General features: G+C 60.9%; 1 protein-coding gene across 2 annotated transcripts in view; it reads right to left on the bottom strand.

Moving 5' to 3' along the window:
• AJAP1 (adherens junctions associated protein 1) overlaps positions 1 to 17,343 on the bottom strand; it is a 145,654-nt gene extending 128,311 nt beyond the window's left edge. For both annotated transcript variants that reach the window (XM_054849790.1, XM_054849789.1), the window contains exons 1-2: positions 17,014 to 17,343; positions 388 to 1,055 (exon numbers count right to left, since the gene is read on the bottom strand). In XM_054849790.1, the coding sequence (XP_054705765.1) occupies positions 388 to 1,055; positions 17,014 to 17,042 (697 nt within the window). In that variant the 5' untranslated portion in view covers positions 17,043 to 17,343. The remainder of the gene's footprint in view (positions 1 to 387; positions 1,056 to 17,013) is intronic.
• Positions 17,344 to 17,768: the final 425 nt, after the last annotated feature.

Genomic DNA, 17,768 nt, shown 5'->3' with positions numbered 1-17,768 from the left:
CCCACGGTTTAATACTGGCAATAACAAATATAATTTGAAATAAATGGGAAGCAACTTTCCCATCCATGTCCACGCAGCAGATAGTGCCGGGGGAAGGCAGCGCCGTGCCCGAGCGCCGTGCGAAACGCGATTACGGGAGATGGGCTGTGGATGGATACCACTAATGGGAAAAACCCAGCAAGCTGCTGGAAACCGCCTCAGATAAAAGCGATGAATCAGAGCTGCCGCTCGCCTCCCGAGCGCTCCCGTTCGACATCGCGCGCTGATCTCCATGCCAGGTGGCTCTGCTGCCGGGGAACCTCGTGCCGCAGTCACCCCCTCCGCCCCAGGACCCCCCAGCCCTCCCGACATACCCGCTGCCGCCCCGGCCCCCCCGGCAGACCCTACCTGAGCTGTCCCCCAGCCCGCGGGGCGGGCGAGCGTCCTTGCCACCGCTGCTGTGGCCGGCGGCTGGCTCGGCGGTGCTGGTGCGGCCGGGGCTGCTGCGGGGTCCGTCCCTGCCGGGCGCGGGAGCCGGGGTGCTGGGGGGCGCGCGAGGCGGCGTGGCAGCCGCAGTGACGGCAGCGGCGGCGGTGGTGGTGGTCGCGGCGGTGGTGGTGGTGGCGGCAGTGGTGGCGAAGGTGCTGGGCAGCGTGCTGCTCTCCAGGGAGTCCTCCTCGCCCGTGGGGCCCCAGACGATGACCTCGGGCAGCGCCGTGGGCCGCCCGTCCCGCGGGGCAAAGCTGTGGCCGCGCAGGTGCCGCCGGCCTCTCCGGGAGCGGGCCCGGCGCGGGGGGCGGCCGGCGGGCAGCGGGGTGGCGGGGGGTGGCCGGCGGGCGCGGGGTCTCTGTAGGGAGGGCTCGGGGGTGCAGGTCCAGGGGGGGCCGGGGCGCCGTATCTCCTCCCCGCTCCCCGTGCCCCACAGCGAGCCGTGGGACAGTCTGTGCCGGAGCGCCGGCCGTGGTGAGAGCCTCCCCCCGGCGCCGCTGGCTGGGGGCTGGCAGCTGGCGAGGTCCATGGCTAGGTGGAACATGGCTATTAAAATCCAAGCATGGCTTCCGAGCGGGCAACCTGACCTGCGGACAGACAGCAACCGTGTTAGAAAGCCAGAGGGGCAACCCAGCGCTCCCTCCCGGCACGGCCACCCGAAACACCCCCCGGCAGCGCGGGAAAGCGGTGCCATCGTCCTCCCCCCACGCTCCAGACAGGGCCCCCCGAAACAGCATTGCAGGGCGCCCTGCACCCCTTCCCCACCCGCTGGGAACCCACCACCAGGAACAAGGCAGACGAAGGACCCCCACGCGAAAGCGCGACGTCGCCGCGCGTCAGCGGCTCTGCAAGCACCGGCAGCGGCTCCAGGATGGGTTTGACCGCGGGATGCCCTGAGGAAGTGGCCAGCGTCTGCCTTGCCCAAACTCAGCCCTTTTAGGTGAATTATCGAGCAGCCTGGCACAACCGGAGTGCCAGCAGCGAGAGCCTTTGCTCCGGCGTCTCTGTGGCACCGGGGTATCGGGGAGCCCGGCTCCCCAAGCCGCGGTCCAAGGAGCCAGCCTGCGCAGGGCAGCAGAACCGATCCCTCAACGAGCCGAAGCAGAAGAGCCCACGGGCTCTCGCGTTCGCACGCGTAACCCAGCTCCCGCCGGGGAGGTCGCCCATGCCGCGGCAGGAGCATCTCTGCCGGTGGAGCACCGCACCCAGTGCCGAACGCGACCCCGCGGCATGGGGACTCCCCCGTGGTTTCCTCGGTGAAGCCCCTGCCCTAGCAGGGAAGGACGAGCATCCTTTTCACAGAACAGCTGGAAATCACGCCGTGCCGTCGGCAGGCTCGGTATATAAAATTTTGCTTTGACGTGACATGCCTCCATCAGGCCAGGCCATGTCAAAGCCCGCTCCGTCCTCGGCAGCACCGCACCTTGTGAGGTTCTGCTCCGCTCACGTCTTTCCCCGAGATGCCATTCCACATGAAGCCTGAAAATGCCCAATACACAAATTTATTTCCCCCCCCTCCCCCTGAAAAAAACCCATTAGGCCAAAGCCCAAAAATCTTTATTCCATTTTATTCAGCTTTTACACAAGAAAGACTTTTGTCGAACTCAGCAGGAGTTAATGAGAGCTTTATATGGCTAAATAGACTAATCCTCCGCAGCGCTGCGCCCCGTAAAGTCCTTGGTAGCACTACAAAATGTGCATCTGGTTGACAGAAGCATTTGTACACTCCCTCCATGCGTGAGCAAATGAAGCTAAAGGAGCTGACCTGGATACTCTCAGGCACAGTCTTTTTCTGCTCAGAGGATCTCTTTTTTTTTTTTCCTAATTGGGTATTTTTTCAAAGCGTAACAGCATTTATTTTGGGGAAGAATAAGGCGACGCAGGGAAAGAGCACAGAAGGAGAAAGGGAAGAGCCAGAAACAGACAACATAAACCAAAATAGTTCAGGCTGGGGGAGGAAGGATTTCAAGGCTTCGAAAAACCCAAACCACCCAAAACACGTTGTCGGTGGGGATTTTTTTAGAGGCCGGCAGAGCGGTGGCAGTGCCGCGGGGGGCAGCACGAAGAGCATCCCCCACGTGTTGCGCATCGCCAACACCCCGTCTCCCCCGGCGAGGAGTCGGGAGCTCCGGCTTCCAGCGAGAGCACCAAACCCAGCGTCGCCTTCGCAATATTCGGCTCACAGTCACTCCGGCGGCATGTCGGGAGCCCCTGCCCGACTCCCCAACGCCACCCGAAACATCTCCGTGCAGCGCTCACCCGGGTACCACCGCTCGCACCGCCGCGCACCCCCCTGCCCTGCCCGTGCAGCTCCCCGCGAGGCCGCAGCGTGCGAGGCACTGCCAGCAGCAGCCGCTGAACAAGGCGAGCGACGAGCCCAAACTCGGTGCTCACTAAATCCCAGCTGCTGCATAGAAGCTTCCGAAAGACAAAATGCCAGTCCTCGGTACTGGGGATTGGCAGCTCGCAGGAAAAACAGAATTTTTCCCCTCTTCCCGTTTCCTCCCGCTTGCTCGTGACACGCTCGAGCTGCAGTGACGGCAGCCTGGCGCTCACGGGGGTTTGCTCCTGCGCGGGACCTGCCCGAGCATCGCTGCCTTGCTCCCCCGCAGCCTCGGGCAGACCCGCGGGGAAAAGGCAACGCGCGACCCCCGGCTTCACGCCCACACGCCAGGAATGCCCAAGCACGGCCTGGCAGCGCCGGGTGACACCCAGAGGCGGGGGTGTCCCTCGCTCCGGGCATCGCTCCCCAGGTCAGAGCCTCTGGCGATGGGGGGGACACCCAGGGCTCGTATGGGGCAGCACCCATCCTGCCCCAAGGACGGCATGGGTCACCCTCCCGCCTGCATCCCTCCCCTCGAGTGATGCCAGCCAAGGACCTGTCAGCCAAGGAGCACCCATCCTCCTGGCCACCCCGCTGGCTGGCACGTCCCCAGGAGGCAGCTTTTGGGACGGGAGCAGCGAGTCCGGTTACCTCGGAGGAATTTTGCGTGGCATGCAATCTTTTGAGGGCTTTGCAACAACAGATAAGAGCAAGTGTCCTTCAGAATAAATAGCAGCGTGTAGGAGTTGCCGTTGTCTAGGCAACGCAGCCGATGTGCTCGGCGCGGCGGCGGGGATGCGGCAGCGCGTGGCGGGGCCGGCGGCAGCCAGGGACCCTGAGCTCGGCCACAGGACCACCCTTCCCTCCCCCTGCCACCCCTCCTGCTCCCCTGGCCCCACTGGAGCACCCTGCCAAAGCTGGGGCGAGAGGGACGTGTCCCAGGGGCAGCCCAGGGAGCAGGGACACGTCCCGCCCGGAGGTCCTGCCACCTTGTGCGTGCCCCAAAAAAACCGGGGCTGTCCCACAAAAGCCCGCTGCTCCCGACACGCCGCCCCCGGGGAGTCCCCGTGCCTCTGCCTCCCCATCCCCAAAACAGGCAGAAGAGCATCGCTCGCCTCTCGGGAGGCGCGAGCAGAAAGTCACCGCTGCTTGGAGCCTGGGAGGACGTTTGAGCTTTGCTGAGACATCAAAGGGCACAAACCCTCCTCCAACGGCACGACCTGCACATCACCCGCCGCGAAGCAGAGGCAGGAGGAACCTTCACTGCTCGGTTTCGGTTTCACGTTATTTCTTTTCCCATCTTGGAGGTGAACGGGAGCGTTATCCCAAAATACTTCTCAAACTCAAGAACAAAATTCTACAAAACTCTGAAATATCAGTTCAAGAAAAGAACAGAGCAGCAGAGATCTCTGAGAAGATGAAATCCCTTCTTCGCCCTCCTCATCTGAAGCCTTTGCTCCCACAAACCATGAATCCGCTCCCACGGCTTCATGGCTGGAGAGGTGTCCGTATTCGCACACGGTAAGGGAAGCTCCTACAAATATCTACCTGCGCTTCGCTAGCAGTACGGGAGCAGATTTCAAGGAAACTACTCAGATAATCGCAGCAACTCCGAAGCACGTGCACGGGCCACGCAGGCGCAGGGCGCTGCTTGCATCACCTACGCCACATTTCCAAGTCAATAAGGAGCACCGAGGGTTGCTTAGCGCTTCGGAAACGATGGGGCTGCGTGCAGTGGCAGAGCAGTACCGCATGAAGCGGGGCAGAAATCCATGGGGAAAACAGCGCACAGACAGCAGTCAGGACACACGGAGTACAGCCCCTCTTCTGCCACCCTCCACGCGCGTTATTTCGCATTTCTATCCACAGAGCAGCCACGGGAACACGATGCCAGCGGGCAGGACGCAGGTTAATCCAGCGACTGCAAAACCAGGCGACCGCTGTGCCCCCAGAAATCCCCAAGTTTGGTAATCCGTGCGAGCAATTATCCGGGATCACGGCCACTGAGCGGCTCTCAAACTGCGAAACACAAACCGTCAGCAGCCTGCAAGCCGCTTGCAAATAACCCAGCTCCCCCGAGCCTGAAAAGGCTCCGGCCAGCGTGACTCCCAGGGCAGCGCCAGCGAGAGGTGCCCATGGGCGTCCCTTTCATAAGGTACTTGTTTGCTCTCCAGCACCGGCCCCTTCCTCCCCTGACCGTGGAGCCGCGTCACAGGCAGCATTAAATGCAGAATAGGCTGATTTTTAATGCGGAATTATACAAATGGAGCCATTCTTCCATTTCACGCCTCCTGTTAGGTAATCTATTGGTATTGCACAGGGAATCAAGGTTATGTCCTTGTTGGGATGATTTATGGACTCTGAGCGTTTCATATCTCAAACACCGAGCGAGACAGAGACAGAATATTCCGGCGAGCGCCCGGAGCACGAGCGGGAGCCGTGGCCGGAGGGACGGGGTGACGTCCGCTTGTCCCAGGCAAGACACGGCAGGAAAGCGGGTGCCACGCTCCAGGAAAAGCATCCCTGGCAGCACGGCTGCGTGTCCTACAAAGGCGTTCGGAGCACGACACGCTGTGAGAGTATGTGCAGGAACTCGCTGGCTGGAGAAAGAACGAGGCCGCTGCATCTCGGCGGGTGACTTCCACGCCGGAGCAAGAGGAAGAGGGGAAAGTTTCGGCGGCGGTGGCAGATACTTGGCCCGCAATCGCCTGTCCTCGCCGAGGTGGGGACTGCGGACCCGGCTCCTGCCGCAGCTGCTCTCCTCTCCAGCCCCGCTTTCGCGTGCTCCCGTCCCTGCAGTGCAGCCACTGTCCTTTGTTGTGACACTAGCAGCCATCGCCATGGAAATGGAGCATCACCGTTTCCCTCCCACCGGAACCGGACCCTCGCCTGGGCTGGGAGGAAGGAAGCAGCACGTTCCCACGCGAGGGTCCCTTATGCCGTTGATGGGCAGGAGACCCCGTGGACCACCCCGGCAGGGCACCCAGCACAGCACCCACCGCACCCCGCCCCGCTCCCCTGGGACCTCCTAAGCGATGTTTTGCTCCGGGAAAAGTCGCTCTGAACCCAAACCCAGCGGGAACTGGGAAGTTACTATTCACTGTGCTGTCCGCAGCCACGGCTTCTTCCAGGATAATTATAAATTTGAGAAAATATGGCTGCCAAGCTCTTTAAAGCCGGGACTGGGAATTAAGGCACAAAAGCTGACACACAGTAGCACCTAGGTAAATTAAATGTGCCACATCACTACCTATCTATATTACAGAACTGAGCTTCAGGATTACCTACTAATAAAAGAGATATTTAAAACAAGTCCGAAGTTCCTCCGCTCTCCCCCTTCTCCCCACAAGTAATTAAACCGACACCGCTTCCCGCAGCGGAGGGGATGGGATTTATCAGGGAGGGAAGCCAGCGGAGGGTGAAATGGGCTGAATCCTCACCACCACGCTCCCGCGGCCAGGCAGACGGCGCCCACGTCCCCGGAAAACGGGGCGGAAAGAGGTCGGCTGGGGCTGGGAAGCAGCGGGTCCTGCCCGGGGCAGAAATGCCGAGACTGAGGCGGCCGGATCCGTCCCTGCCTGCGCTCGGGGAGACGCATCCCACGGAGGAGAGCGGGGCAGGAGGGCGGCGGAGGGGAGCTGCTCGCATGGGGCTTTTCTGCCTCTGTCTTGAGCTCACCCAGCTGCAAATAAACAATTTTAACATTTGAATAGCCGCGAGTGCGGAAGGCATAATTAATACCCAGCGGTACCGCCAATGTGCTGATGCGGTAGGCGCAGACCCTGCCAAGGCTGTCAGAGAGCAGATCTGGCTCAGCAGTGCCGCGGCCACGGCTGCTCTCGCCTGCGGGTCCCGTCCTTCGCTGGAGGCAGAAAGGGCAAAGCCCCGAGCGCAGCAGCCCGGGGCCGGTGCGGGACCCCACCGGCGCATCCCACGCCCACGCCGGGAGAAGCGGCACGGTCTTGCAGAGCAACGTGGGAAAGAGAAAAAAAGAGAGAATGGGCGCACATGGCATTGCTGCAAAGGCAAAAGCAGCTTTGCTCCGCGGCGGCCGCGTGCCTGGTCACTGCCAAAGCTGAGCCAAACTTCAAGTCTGGGGTTTAAGTTCATTTCACATTTTTAAACATTTAAACGGACGCCGACGGGACTAAGGGGTGCTCGGTGACGGCAGCCGGCCTGAGGATGAGCGCCAGAGCCCAGCTAATGCAGCAAGCGGGCGAATGTCGTCCAAGATCGACCTGCTCTAAAAGGGACGCGCGTCTGCCGTAGCGCGTGCTTTCCACGGTCCTGCGGGATCGCTTCAGATAGGATTTGAAAAGCGCCAGGGGCGGGAAGCCCAGGAGTCGGCACGCGCCTTCAGACAGAGAAACGTCTTCAGCAAATCTCTGTGCAAAACCGGAGCTGGGTGATTCACCCGCCGCTGCTCCGGCAGAAGGAGCCCCGCGCGCGGTCTAGCTCCCCCGGCAAGACCCAGCGGGCTGCGGTTTCATCTGCCAGACGTCGCCAGGCAGGGCCCGGGCAAGCTGCCTCACGCTGCCTGCACTGCCTGCCTGCCCGCTGCAGGCAGGGGACGGCGGTCATGCTGCCTCCCGCCCCGGCCGGGTGACAAACCGCCCCGAGCACTTCCCGGGGGACACGGCTCAGCGGCAGGCTCAGCCCCTGCAGCCCCGGTACCGCTGGAGCGTCCCCTCCGCCGTGCATGCCGCCGCGGCCGCCGCTTCCCCCGCCGCCGCTCCGCACGCCGCCAGCGCCCGGCCAACCCAGCCGGCAAACACTGCGTGCATTTAGCGTGGCAGCGCCGGACAGTGGGGCGTTTCATCAAACCGTCGGAAACAACACTCGGCTTTTGTCCCGCCGGATAAAGGGGGTTTGTGAGCGCTGGCTTTCCAGCCCAAACCTGCACCTGTCGCCGACTTATTTCGCTCGTGTCCCCCCCCTCCCCGAATTCTGCACCGGGGATCAGGCAGCAGCAAGAGCTTCGGTTCAGACACAACTTGCCGGGAAGTTTCTCTCAGATTTCCAAATCCACCAAAAATCTTGTCCAAGCGTCACAGCCTCGAGCTCCATTCTTGGCAATATTAAAAAAAAACCCATAAACCTAAGGCGATCAGGGGTTTTTTCCCCATATTTTAGCTTCTATCTAAACCTCCTCGTACGTCCCACCACCTCAGTGCACCACAAAATCGCTGCCCAGTCTTTACTTGCTAACACCTACCCGGGAGATGTCCGGGCGTGCGAGACCTCTCCCATCACCACCACGAGAGCAGAGAACATCTCCCCCTTGTCCCAAACACACGTAAAAAGCGGTCTGCTGGAGGGCAGGGACTGCCACGTACGTAGGACGGCACTAAACCCGGGAGCTTAGAGATCATCCCTGACGCTGTACGCAATAAATAAGGACAGCGGTTCGGTTTAACAGCTCCCCGATGCGGATACAGCCTGACGGAGGAAGATGCTCCCCCCGTAGCCATAAATGAAGGAGTTGCTTGTTTCCCTGCTTTGCTCGTGAATTTTCTTCCTTTGCCACACGTCTACCCCCGGTACCGCTGATCCGTGGGCAAAGCCGGGTCTCTGTGGGACGATCGGGCCTCCTCCTCTGACGAAACGACCGTGTCGGGGCGTACGAGCGGGATGCAAAGCCCGAGCGCTGCGGGACGGGACGGCAGGAGCGGGGCTCTCCCCCCGGGAACCGAGCGGCCGAACGCCAGGATCGCCGTAATCCTGCCTGATCCCGGGCTGGAGCAGGAGCCTTACCACGGGTTTTCCTCCTCTGAAGCCTGTATCCACGAAGGCACGGTGATTTCAAGAGATAGCGGCTATTTCCAGCCAGCCCTCTGGCTCTGGAGGGACCTACAGCGAGGAAGACCACGGTACAAGCTACTGCTTACGCCGCCCTTTACCACCACCCCTTCGCTGGTAAATAAACCGAGCGCTTATCTCATTTTCTAAATTAACGTGCTCAAGCGTGTCATTACAACGTACGCAGGAAACGCTTTGATCTAAAAAAATAAGATAACTTAGCTCAGTACGTATAAAGTAGCAGCTTAATGAGCTTTAAAACAAAATAATTAAAATAGGTCCGTTGCATTGTTGTAACACAATAAGGCTTCACAGGAGCCGCACGCTGGGAGTCTACCACAATATCCCCATCAATGGGAAATGCTACCACTGCGGAAAATACCCATTCTAATGGGATTTTCACGACGATCTCCCAAGGAGCTCCACTTTCCCGGGACGAAGACAAGCATTGACCCCGCTGGAAACACCCGGACGACCGGCACGGGGCCCAGCCGGCCCTTCCCGCAGCGAGGGCTGGATGTCCGTGTGGGAAATCCCACCGACTCGGGTCTAACTCCGGTGCTGTGGTCTCCCAGAAGAGCTGCTCTCGATTCGTGCCGGAGCCACCGAAATGCAAACCCGGCTTTCTCCCGGGACGTCCCCGGCAGCCCAGGGACGCGCAGCCCACCCTGAACCCTCAGCAGCCGTACAAGGGAACGAACACGGGGAAAGCGTAAAGAATTTCTAAAGGTTCAGTAACTCCTACAGGAAGGGAGGAGGTTAGAGAAATAAAGCCTCTAAAAGCAGACAGATAGACAGGTGGCTTTTATGGAGCAAGAAATACAATAAAAAAAAAAAATAGAAGCAGCAGAGCACTCTCTGAAGGCGTGAAACATCAATAGGAAAGCCTGGAGAAAGCAAAGGTGTGAGGGAGGGGAGCCCAGCGCGGGCATCGCATCGCCTGGTCGAGGCTCCGGCACGGTGCCGGGGAGCTGCCGGCCCCCACGGTCCTGCTCCCGAGCCAGGCGCCGGGACGTCCCGCCGCTGGAGAAGGCTCGCAGCTTGACACGCTTCGTGGGAAAAGAGAACGGCCCAAAAAGATGGAGAAAAGGCCAAACCAAAACAGAAAGCAACGGCAGTGAGAACGAAATCCGGGGCGAAGACTCTTGATCCTTTCATACAGAGGTTTAAATCCCCTTTTAGCACAAAACAATTTCTTTCCCACGAAGAAGAGCAGCTCTCCCTGCACGGCCACCTCATCACGCGTACAGCATCCGGGCAGCTCGCGGGCTCTCCCGCTCCGGCAGCCGCGGGAGCGAAATCCTGCGGGATCAAGGTGAACATGAGTCACCAGCGGCACCGCGAGCGCCTAGAAAACACTGCGCTGTTTGTGGGCCCACACCCTCCCGAGCCTAATTGCCAGTGAGTCAGATATCGCTGTGCTTTGCATCTCATTACAAAAAAAAAAAAAAAAAAAATCCCCTTTGCGGGAGCGATTAAACTTTTCAGAGCGTTATCTCCAAAGGAGAGACGGAGGTCTCTGCCAGGCAGATCGGTGGCGATAGCAGACCTCCCGCATCCCTAGCCGCTTTTCGCAAACCTCCACAATTTATTGCATCTCCCGCGGTATCTCGGCAAACACCCGCCGTGCCGGGCCCACGCACCAGCAGCGGGACAAAAGGGAAGAACATGGAATCCTGTCCCTTCCCACCGGACGCCTGAGCAGAACATCCCCAGGGAGCTGCCCACAAGAAACGTTCCCATCCTCATCCATCAAAATTAGCAAAATTGATTTTGCCAGAGAATATGTCACTTTGATGGGAACCCAGAGTAAGTCCTGAATATTTCACGTCGGAGGATGCTAAAGGAGCGGAGAGGCTCTTAGGAAGCCAGGAAACACGAAGATGAGTAACTCATCCTCATCCTTCCCAGAGAAAACTTAATAAGAAAACCCAGGAAAGGCAGCTACTTGTAGAAAAGGAGTTTATTCTCCTCGGGAGCTCCCTCGAACCTAGCGCTTGCCAGCACCTGACATGGCAACGCTTTCCACGCGTAACGCCCAGCCGCCGCGGGCTCAGCCGAGCTTCGGCTTCTGCCGAGGAGAGACAGAGCCCGACCGCGCTCCCGGTGGGACGCGTGGCCACGTGGCCTCAGCTCCTGGCATTAATCACCCACGTTTCGGTGGGTACTTAAGTGGATGTCCTAATCCATGTCAATTAACTGACGCTTCATTACTCGAGTCCTGCAGACGGAGGCAGAGATGCTATCGCAGGCAGCGGGAGCAGGGCCGGGGTCACGCACGGGACTCCGGCAATTAGAGGAACGCGTCCCCGAGGAACCCGCGCGTGCGGCGGGCTCGGCTCGCCAGGCAGGCAAATCCCGGGGGGGGGGGAAACCCGGGCTCCCCCCGACCTTGCCACGTCTCCAACCTGAATGACATCCAGTCAAGTGGCAACATCAATTAGCGCCGTTTGCTCTTAACGGAGCCTCAAATGCTGTCTGCTGAGCAACGAGCCCTCAGCCCTCCCACACCGAGCCACAAAAGCTTTACGCAGTTACTAACCAGCGTTACGCAGCCACATTTCCTATTTATAGGGCCCCAGCCCACGGCCGGAGCGGGAACGACAGGGAGATGCTCCTCAACATCCCGGGACGCTGCAGAAGGGAGGCACGGCCAAAGCCCCTTACGGATGGGAGCAACCGATCCCACGAGGTTGTAGCTCAACTCTGCCAAACCGCTTTCCTGCACGGAACAGCGCAGTCCCTCGCACGGTGCGTGCCGCTCCGCCGGTGTCCCGGGCACGCAATCACCCCCCCTTGTGCCGTTAGGGCACGCGCACTCCGGCAAGCTCCGGCTTTTCCACCTCAAGGGTCCAGACTTGTATTTCTCTCGCAGGAAGCAGGTCAGCGCTCCCAGCCTGCGTGCTGGTTTTGAAGCAGCTTTTACTCAGCCTTTATCTGGAAGCCAGCGGCGTTTGCAGCGCTCGCCCCCCAGCCGGGCAGAGGAAAGCTTCGCCGCTCCCACCTCGCCACGTCGCAACGGCCAAACCTCGTCCCACGGAGAGCTTCGCCCGGGGCAAAGAGCAGATTCGCAGCCGAGGCTCTGCCTCTCCTCGCTGCCAGCCATCTTCTTCATCAGGAACCAACGAGCTGCTTTCAGTACCCGCTCCGGCCGGGGCACGGCTTTTGCTCCCCACAGCACCGTGCAGGATCGGGCGAGCCGGGGGCTGCTGAAGCGCACTGGCAGCATCGCTCACGGGGACGCACCAGCAGCCACCGACAGAACGGACACAGCGCTGCTGGGGATGCAACAACGCTTCCAGAAAAGCAGAGCTGCTGAGAAAGACCTTCAGAGCAAATTTCAACAGAAATCATCGCGTGTTAAAGCACATCTCCTGCCTACACATCATTTCCAAGTCACAATGAGACACTGTGCAGATCAGAGTCGAAAATGAACACTTTATGAATGATGAGCTTCATTTTTTTTACATATATTTTTTTTTTGCAGTCCATTTAATCTCTCCCCAACAGCCAGCAAAGGCGGAGGGCTGGGGAAGCCTCTGCTGCTGAATTTTGGTGGGGCGCTGGCCCAAAGGCGGTCAGTGGTCTCGGACAGAAAAGCAGAGCCAGGCTCAAAGGCTTCGCTGGGGACGTACGCCCCGCTGCTCTGCCGGGAAGGGCCTCGGGCGAGTCCCCGGCGGGGGCTTCGGCCTCCTACCCCGGGGCCCTCGGCGCTCGCTGACCCCGTCCCTGCTTATTTCCACACAACTGCTCATCCATCTCCAGCCAAGCCGCATTTCTTTCCCTTTCATCGCTGTTGCTTGGTACCAGAAAGGCTGAATCACTCGGCACCGAGGAGAGGACACGCTGGAGAAGCGCCGCATCCTCCTGCACTTGGGGTTATCGCTGCAAGTCTCCATCTTGCTCCGTGAGCATCGTGCCCAGCGGCACCGGCTGAGAGCTTCGCCGCTGCGTCCCAGCCCTGCTGCCCACACCACGAGCGGTGCGGGCGCCCGGGGAACCCACGCCAGGAGCACCGGAGAGAGATGCCGCCTCGCCAGAAATGCCCATCGGTCCTGCCGCGTCCCCCCCGTGGCTCCGGGCAAAGGCATCCAACGCCGCGCTGAAAGGCGGCTTTAGCTTTAGCACAGCTTCTCCTCGCAGAGCCGCTGGGAAAGGAATTGATAAACCCAGAAAGCAGGAGCAATTCAGCGGCAGACAAAACCTCATTTCACGAGGAATCCTCATAAAACCAAATTAATGTTGAAGGATGAAGGGTAGGTAAACCTCCCACAGTTAAGTTCAGGCCACAGAGACTCGGTTTAAATCTCCCAGCAGTTCTGATTTAATCAATGCATTTCAAAGTGAAATTAGATGAAGTGCATCTCCATCACAGGAAATTATGTAAGCTATCAAAGTCTGTAGGTGCAGGTCCCAGTAAGAAGAGCCACAGGAAATATTCATATCAACTCGAATTCCATTTTTAAGGAGGCAGGTCAGGTCCAGAGTTTGACATTGTTCCAGTGAAAAAGTTCAGTCTGATAAAAACCGTGTACCCGAGGAGAAGCCGGGCCCAAGGGGCAGCTTCAGGAGCCCCGGAAGGAAGGAAGGAAGGAAGGAAGGAAGGAAGGAAGGAAGGAAGGAAGGAAAAAGCCCTTTGTTTCCAACAAGGAGGTGAAAGTGCCGCCGAGGCCGCTCCACCCTCCCCACTGATCCCACCCAACACACTTGGCTCCCAGGACTTATCCCGCTAGAAGAGTTTTGGTCTCAAACCCAAACTCTGTGGGGCCTGAATTGCTGTAACCCACTTCGTCATCCCCAGCCCTTAACGAGAATAACAGATACCGCAGCCCGGAGCGGAGCAGCTCCCGCTCCTCCGGCTCAGCATATTGATTCCCGTAATCTTTCCTCCCCATCCTTCTCCTATTAGCTATATTTAAAGGCTTAAACGTGCATACATTTTCATAATGAACCTCAGACCTGTCAGAAGTCATATGGATTATTCACACCCTACGGAGCTGTTGTGCGAAGCCGCCCTCGGTGCTCACCGCCGCTTTGTACGCGTACATATAGATACAAATGTAAATAAGCCGTGCTGGGAGATCTCGCGGATCGGACGCGGGTGAGGAGAGGTAGGAAGAAGGTTGTTGGGCTGGTCGCTACCTCGCCGTGGGTGCCCTTTGCAGACTAGGCTTTGAAGGAAACCCAGCAACTCCTCCTTTTCAGCAGATGACCGTTATGTAAAGCAAACCCGAGGCGCGGTGCCCCGACGCCTGGAGCAGACGTGCCGGCGGCTCGCATGTCCCGTGCCCCGCATGCCGAAGGCAGGCAGGACGGCCGGTGACGTGGGGCAGCCCCCCGAGCATCCCGGGCGAGCGGCAGCTCCGCGACCGCGGCAGCTCCCATCCGTCACCCCGCCGGAGACGCCACAAAGGCAACGCGGCGGCCCCGGCTCCGGCGTTATTACAACAATTATTCATGCCATGGGGAAGAGGCTGCTAAAGACCAGTGCCGCTCCCTTTGCCTCATCTGTGAAATTGCTGCCAGTTAGGAGGTACGAACCGCTGCATAAAAGCGCAGTTTATTCAAGCATTATTGTGGCTGTTAAGTATCATAGCCGGTGACACTAGATGAATTTCTGTGGCAATCAATTCACCCAGGAGCAGCCAGCTCAGCCCCTGCGTGGATGCGGGATGAGTAAGGACTCCTCAGTGGAGGCCATTAACTCCCACTGCTTACTGCTCTCATTACTTCCCAGACTGCAAGGCTTGCATCTTTGACAAGCGGCTGAATCTACATTTGACAGCGTGAACTTGATGAGTGAAATTCATGGAAAATGTTTGCTTTGGCAGTCGCTACAGGGCCCATAAAGTTTCCTCAGCGCCAATGCGCAGGGCTGTATGTTTTTAATGAGTTGTTTTATGCAATCGGGAAGAAATCGCAAACACTGGTTTTACTCGTGCTGCAAATCATTCCAGAGCTAAATGCTGTAAAAATCGTGGCATATTGTTTAAAATATTCTATTTGTAAGCTACGGAAAGGAAGTCCTCAGCCAGAGCTAGAAGCCAGGCAGACGGCACGCTGCAGAAAGCCGTCGTGCCCTCACAGGCGCGCAGCACCGACGCAGCCGTAGGCACGCACGCGTACGTCGGTGCACACTCAGGAGGCGACAGAGGAGCTGCCCTCCCCCCCCCAAATAACAGACCTTCGCCCTGCGGCACCCACGCCGGCACCTGCCCCGCTGCCAAGGGCGAGAGGACCTGGAGCATCCCCGGGAACGCGCAGGGGCACGAGGGGGAAAGCTGCACACCCAGGCTGGCTCCCTGCAGCGCTCGGAACCGGGGCAGCAGCAAGCTCCCCTGCACCGAAGCAGGGGCAGAGCCACGCCGAGCGATTTGCAGGTCTCGCCCTCCTCGGCTTAAGAGCAAGGCTGGCCCGCAAGGTCAGGCAGCTGCCGCCGCCCGGGGCGAAAGGAATCCGACTTGAAAGGAGCAATACGGTACCGTCTCCCCGCGCCAGGCAGCGGCTCCAGGCAGAGGCTGCGCAGGGTGAAACGGGCACTGGAAAGGTCTCCTGCTTCTCTCGGAGCTATTTTTCTAGCAGTCTTCAAGAAAATGAGGGGAAACGACATGGGAAATGTCAGAAATAAAGCCAGAAGCAATTAGAGTTAGAGAGAAGCGAGAGCAGCAGGCAAGGTTAGCAGTAAAGTTATCTCTTATTAAAAATAAAACACGGAGGGACTGGAAGCTGAAGAGGTGGTACAGAGGACAGCCTGGCGCTGAGGAGAGGATCCAGGATACACAGCTAAGAAATTCGCACGGCGAATCGAGGAGGGAAGCGACCGGAAGGCTCCTGTTTTCATTGCTAAACTCTTCACAAAAATAAAAAAAGCAGAGGGCGTCCTCTGTTTCCAAGATTACAGTCTTCTGCTGGCTCCAGCCTCGGGAAACAGCCCTCCGGCTCCACCGGGCTTTTCGTCTGCCCCAGAATCAATCCAAAGGCGAGGCACCCCCAGAAACCCCTCGGGTGCTTTCCCTAGGAGTAATTCCTAAGGTCACTACACCGCCGCAGACTCCTCGGAGACTCTGTCCTTCCCACCGCGCAGCAGCCTCGGCAGACGGACGGACGGACGGAGGTCTCTGGCGGCAGCGGGCCCGCAGGGTGCACGGGCTGGGGCAGGGGACGAGGCCCGGGGCCATCGGGCTGCTGGCTTGCCACGTGCACCTGGGATGTGGTGCACGGCACACGCGAGTGTAACACAAAAGCCGAGGGCCTCCCCCAGCTCCTGGCGCAGACAAAACCCCTGTTCAAGTTTCACCCTCCAGGACTCCATCCAAAGCTCAGACAAAGCCTCCAGCGGCTCCGAAGGGCGACGGACAAAGGCCTTTCGCACCACCCGCGGCATTCGGGGGGCCCTGCCCGCCTCCCTCCCGCGCCCCCAAAGCGGCAGCCATGTTCTGCCGGAGCGCGGGGCAGGGCCGCGGCCGTCCGCTCACCCCGCAGCCGTCTGGGGCGACCAGTCCCGCTCCCCGGGGAGCGTCAGCAGGGCCCGGTGTGAGCTGCGGGAGCGGGGTCACCCGCTCGGGACCCCTCTGCGGCAGCCAGACCCTCGACGCAGCCGGAGAACGCGACGTCGCACCTGAACCGCTCTCGCGCTCCGCAGAGGGGCTTGGGCAGGCGGCAGCCTCCGACCCCTGCCCCACACGAACCACTCGCCGGCCCAAACCCGGGAGTTTTTAAACACAACATCGGGTTGGAGGGGAGAGGAGCAGAGCACGGACGGCACAGCAGCGTGGTTTTCCTTGCGATCTTGCTTAACACGCTGCTGCTCCAAATGAATTCCACCGAGAGCGGCTCGAAAGCCCAGGCAGCCGGGCATTCCTGCGGCGTCAGGGGCCGGTAACTAGTGTTCTCCGAACACAGTGCCATGGAAATAACAAGATTTCGGCTCAGATGACTTCGCAGCGGTAATGAAAATGTGTTACATAACACTTTGCCGCCGTCTCCTCCGCTTTGCAATTCTCGATTAATCTCCCAAACGCGTCCATCCGCCCGCCCGCCCGCCCCACATGCCCCGGCCCCGGCCCCCCGAGAGGCTCCCGGCGGGGCGGCGACAGAGGGGGGGGGACCCCTTCCCGGCGGCGTGCAGGGAACAGCAAAGGGACCCCAGACCGCGGGTTTCCCCGGGCAGGGCGGCCGAAGGGGCTGCGGGAGAGGCACGGCGGGGCTCCCGCCATCCCGCCCGAACGGGCACCGGCCGCGCCTCCCCGGGCGCTGGAAGCCGCCGGGCTGCACCCCGCACCGCCAAGTTCATCCTTTAACTCCGCCAGCCGCTCCGCGAGTGCGGCCGGGCGCGGGGGGGGGGGGGGGGGGGGGGGGGGGGGGGGCACGACGAGAAGCGCAGCCGGCGTTCGCTCCGCGGGGCGGCCGCGCCCCGGCCCTACCTGCTTCCCGGGAGCCGTCGCATCCACATCGTCACGTCTCCCGGCCCGCCCGGCCCGGCCCGGCGGGGCTCACCGCCTCAGCTCTCCATCCGGGCGCGCCGCCCCGCGCCCGCGGCAGCGCTCAGCGGCGGGGCAGGCGGCGCCCAGCGGGGCGGGCATGCCCGGGGGCCGGCGGAGGTCGGCGCTCCGGCTGTCCTGGTCCCTCAACGCCGGCGGGGCAGCTGCGCGCCCGCGGAGGTTGCGCGCCCCATGCGCGGCGGGGGAGGCGCGGGGCGGCCGGGGCCCCTGCGGGCGCGGTGCGGCTCGGCTCGGCTCGGCTCCGCTCGGCTCGGCGCGCCCGCGTCTGTGCGCGCACCCGCGGGGCGGGGGCGGGGGGCCGCGGCTCGGGGAAGTTGCGCGGGGAGGAGGCGGGGGCGGAGCGCGGCCCCTCCGCTCCGCGGCCGCGGCGGGGCGGGGACGGACCCACCGGCGGGGCCGGGGCTGTGTGCGGCCCCGTCGGGCGCCGGAGCCCCAGCGGAGGCGGCGGGCGAGGGGGGCCGCGGGGGAGAGACCCTCCGGGAAACGGCCGTGCCCTCCCCAGGACGCCGCGTTTGGCCAGCACACCTCCTCCCCCCCCGCCTGCGCGGCGGGCCGCCGAAACGCTCCTTCTCCCTGAACCGGGCGAACTCCGCCTCGCTTGCGGCTCCGGGGGAAGGCGGACGCTTCGCTCTGCCCGGTTTGCACGCACCTGCTCCAGCCTGCGTGCCCGCCTAGTT

This window comes from Grus americana, chromosome 21 (genome assembly GCF_028858705.1).
Source record: "Grus americana isolate bGruAme1 chromosome 21, bGruAme1.mat, whole genome shotgun sequence".
NCBI lineage: Eukaryota > Metazoa > Chordata > Aves > Gruiformes > Gruidae > Grus > Grus americana.
Note: the sequence above shows the minus strand (reverse complement) of the source record. Positions and strands in the feature narration are given on the sequence as shown.